Raw genomic sequence first — 2194 nt, 5'->3', positions numbered from 1 at the left:
ACACACACACACATATATATATATGTATTCCTCCCCCCCCCGAGAAATTTCGAAATTTCTCTAGCATTTTCTGTCTCTCTAGAAGAGGCTGTCATTTATTTTTAAAACCAAAGAGAGGAGGGATGTGAATTAGCTATCCATAGATGATAAGCATTGGGAAAGACATAAGGGACCAAACAAGGCATAACAAGGAAAAGCAAGAGAAGATGGCTCAGATGGTGGCTTTGCCAGGTTCCTGTTTGCAGCTTCAAGTCACTCTTCCCTCTGCCCTTTTCTTTTCCTGATCAGCAAAATGCCAACCAAGGCCAGCTTATCCTGTAGGAGGTCAGAGAGGAGAGTTCAGGAGAAAGAACTTCAACAAACACTCGGAACATCTCTTCATTTACTGTAAAATCCTGTTTAATGTGTAACATTTGCAGAGAGAGAGGTCTTGGGAACTGGGGACTGGGGTCAGCCCTGACCAATCCACTCCAGTTGATCTGCCTCCTTCTCCCTCCAGAACTCCCTCACCCTAGATGTGCCCTCCTTTTCCTTGTGGCAGGCAGCAAGGCAAGCTCCCCTCCCTTCTCCATCCACAATGCAGAGCCCCTCCTCCACTCTGCTTGCCCACATCCCTCCCCACCGACATGACTCCCAAAGTGGGGTACCTGACAGCATGGGGGATTAAGATTCGTTTCCTAATTGGAAATACCTTCACACCATCTCATCTCTCATCTCAGGGAGAGGGAGAGGGAAGAGGAAAGGCTATAGGCAGAAAGAATTGCCCATGCCCTCAATAACCTTGAGCCCTGGTGCAGAAGTGGCTCCCCACTCCCCAGCCGGCCAGGTCTTTGATGGAAGGCTCTCTGAGGAAGGGGAGTAGGGAGGGAGGGAAGGTTTGATGGAGCAATCCCTAGCAGGCAGAGGCCTGCTCACCGGCATAGGAGAAGGAGGGGCAGGCCTGGGCGGGGTGAGGGAGGGGTGGGATGGGATGTTGCCTGGTACATGGCATCAGCAGGCTGAGCATCGGTCGCTCTTTTCAGCCAGCCCGGCCCCAGTGCCGGGGCTGCGGCGCAGAATGTCTTTCAGAGAGCCATCCTGCTCGCTCAGCAGCTTGTTGATCTCATTCTGCTTGTATTCAGGTGAGAGGCGGTGGCCGAAGCCGGAGCCCTTGCGGGAGGGCGGATTGGAGCGGCGCTGAGCACGGCGGGCACAGGCCCGGATGATGAGGTACACCACCTCCGCCACGTTGAGGATAATGCAGATGCCGGAGGCGGCGAGCATAAAGACAGTGAAGACGGTTTTCTCGGTGGGTCGGGACACGAAGCAGTCCACTGTGTTGGGGCAGGGGAAGGCCTCACACTTGACCAGCCGCACCATGGCATAGCCAGGGTAGAGCAGATAGAAGACGTACATGAAGACAGCCTCGAACAGCAACCGGAACACCACACTGATGACATAGGTCCACCACAGTGTCCCTGAGATATGCACCTTGTGCCTCTTTACTTCTTCCAGGTGAAGGGGGTCCCCATGCCCCTCAAGCCGTAGCATTTTCTTTTCTATGTGCTGTTGGTGAGCCACGTGCATTGCCACGAGGAGAGCTGGGGTGGAAACCAAGATAAGCTGCAGGGACCATAGGCGCACGTGGGAAATGGGGAAAAAATGGTCATAACAGACACTGTTGCAGCCCGGCTGGAGGGTGTTACAGATGAAAGAAGACTTCTCATCACCCCATACGCTCTCAGCAGCCACCACCAGCACCATGATTCTGAAGATGAAGATGACAGACAGCCATACTCGGCCAATGGCTGTAGAATGCCGATTCACGCCACTGAGCAAAGTGTATAGACCTGTCCAGTTCATCCTGCCTCATTCACACCTGTGAAACAAGAGGCAGGAAGCAAGCTGTCAGAAGGTTAGGGCAGGAAGCTGGACATAGTAACGCTGCCTCCCCTGTCCCCACCTCTTCTAAGAGCTGGTGACGGGCAAGCGAGGATGGTTATTGCTTTCCCTCTTGGTGCCAGCCTTTCCTCCTTCTCTTGACTTGACCTCTCTGAGCCCCATCCCCTTTCTTCACGTATATCCAGCATTCATTCCTCTTGAGTCCCTTTCTTTACCAGGCCTATCTTGTTCTGCTATTAGGCTGCTCTTCTGGTTCCCCCACCCCCCAACTCCTTTGCACCTGACTTATGGCAGACCCAGATACCCCCGTTTA

At 53.4% G+C, this 2194-nt stretch overlaps 1 protein-coding gene across 1 annotated transcript; it reads right to left on the bottom strand.

Moving 5' to 3' along the window:
- Positions 1-373: 373 nt before the first annotated feature.
- On the bottom strand, positions 374-1888 carry Gjb1 (gap junction protein beta 1). Its single transcript, XM_028784140.1, has one exon. The coding sequence runs from the start codon at positions 1840-1842 to the stop codon at positions 991-993; it is 852 nt and encodes a 283-aa protein (XP_028639973.1). The 5' UTR covers positions 1843-1888; the 3' UTR covers positions 374-990.
- Positions 1889-2194: the final 306 nt, after the last annotated feature.

Source organism: Grammomys surdaster, unplaced genomic scaffold (assembly GCF_004785775.1).
Source record: "Grammomys surdaster isolate TR1022 unplaced genomic scaffold, NIH_TR_1.0 114719, whole genome shotgun sequence".
Lineage (NCBI taxonomy): Eukaryota > Metazoa > Chordata > Mammalia > Rodentia > Muridae > Grammomys > Grammomys surdaster.
Note: the sequence above shows the minus strand (reverse complement) of the source record. Positions and strands in the feature narration are given on the sequence as shown.

Excerpts from the sequence above, each read along its gene's own strand:
- Gjb1 (XM_028784140.1), bottom strand. The coding sequence starts at position 1,842 with ATGAACTGGACAGGTCTATACACTTTGCTCAGTGGCGTGAATCGGCAT.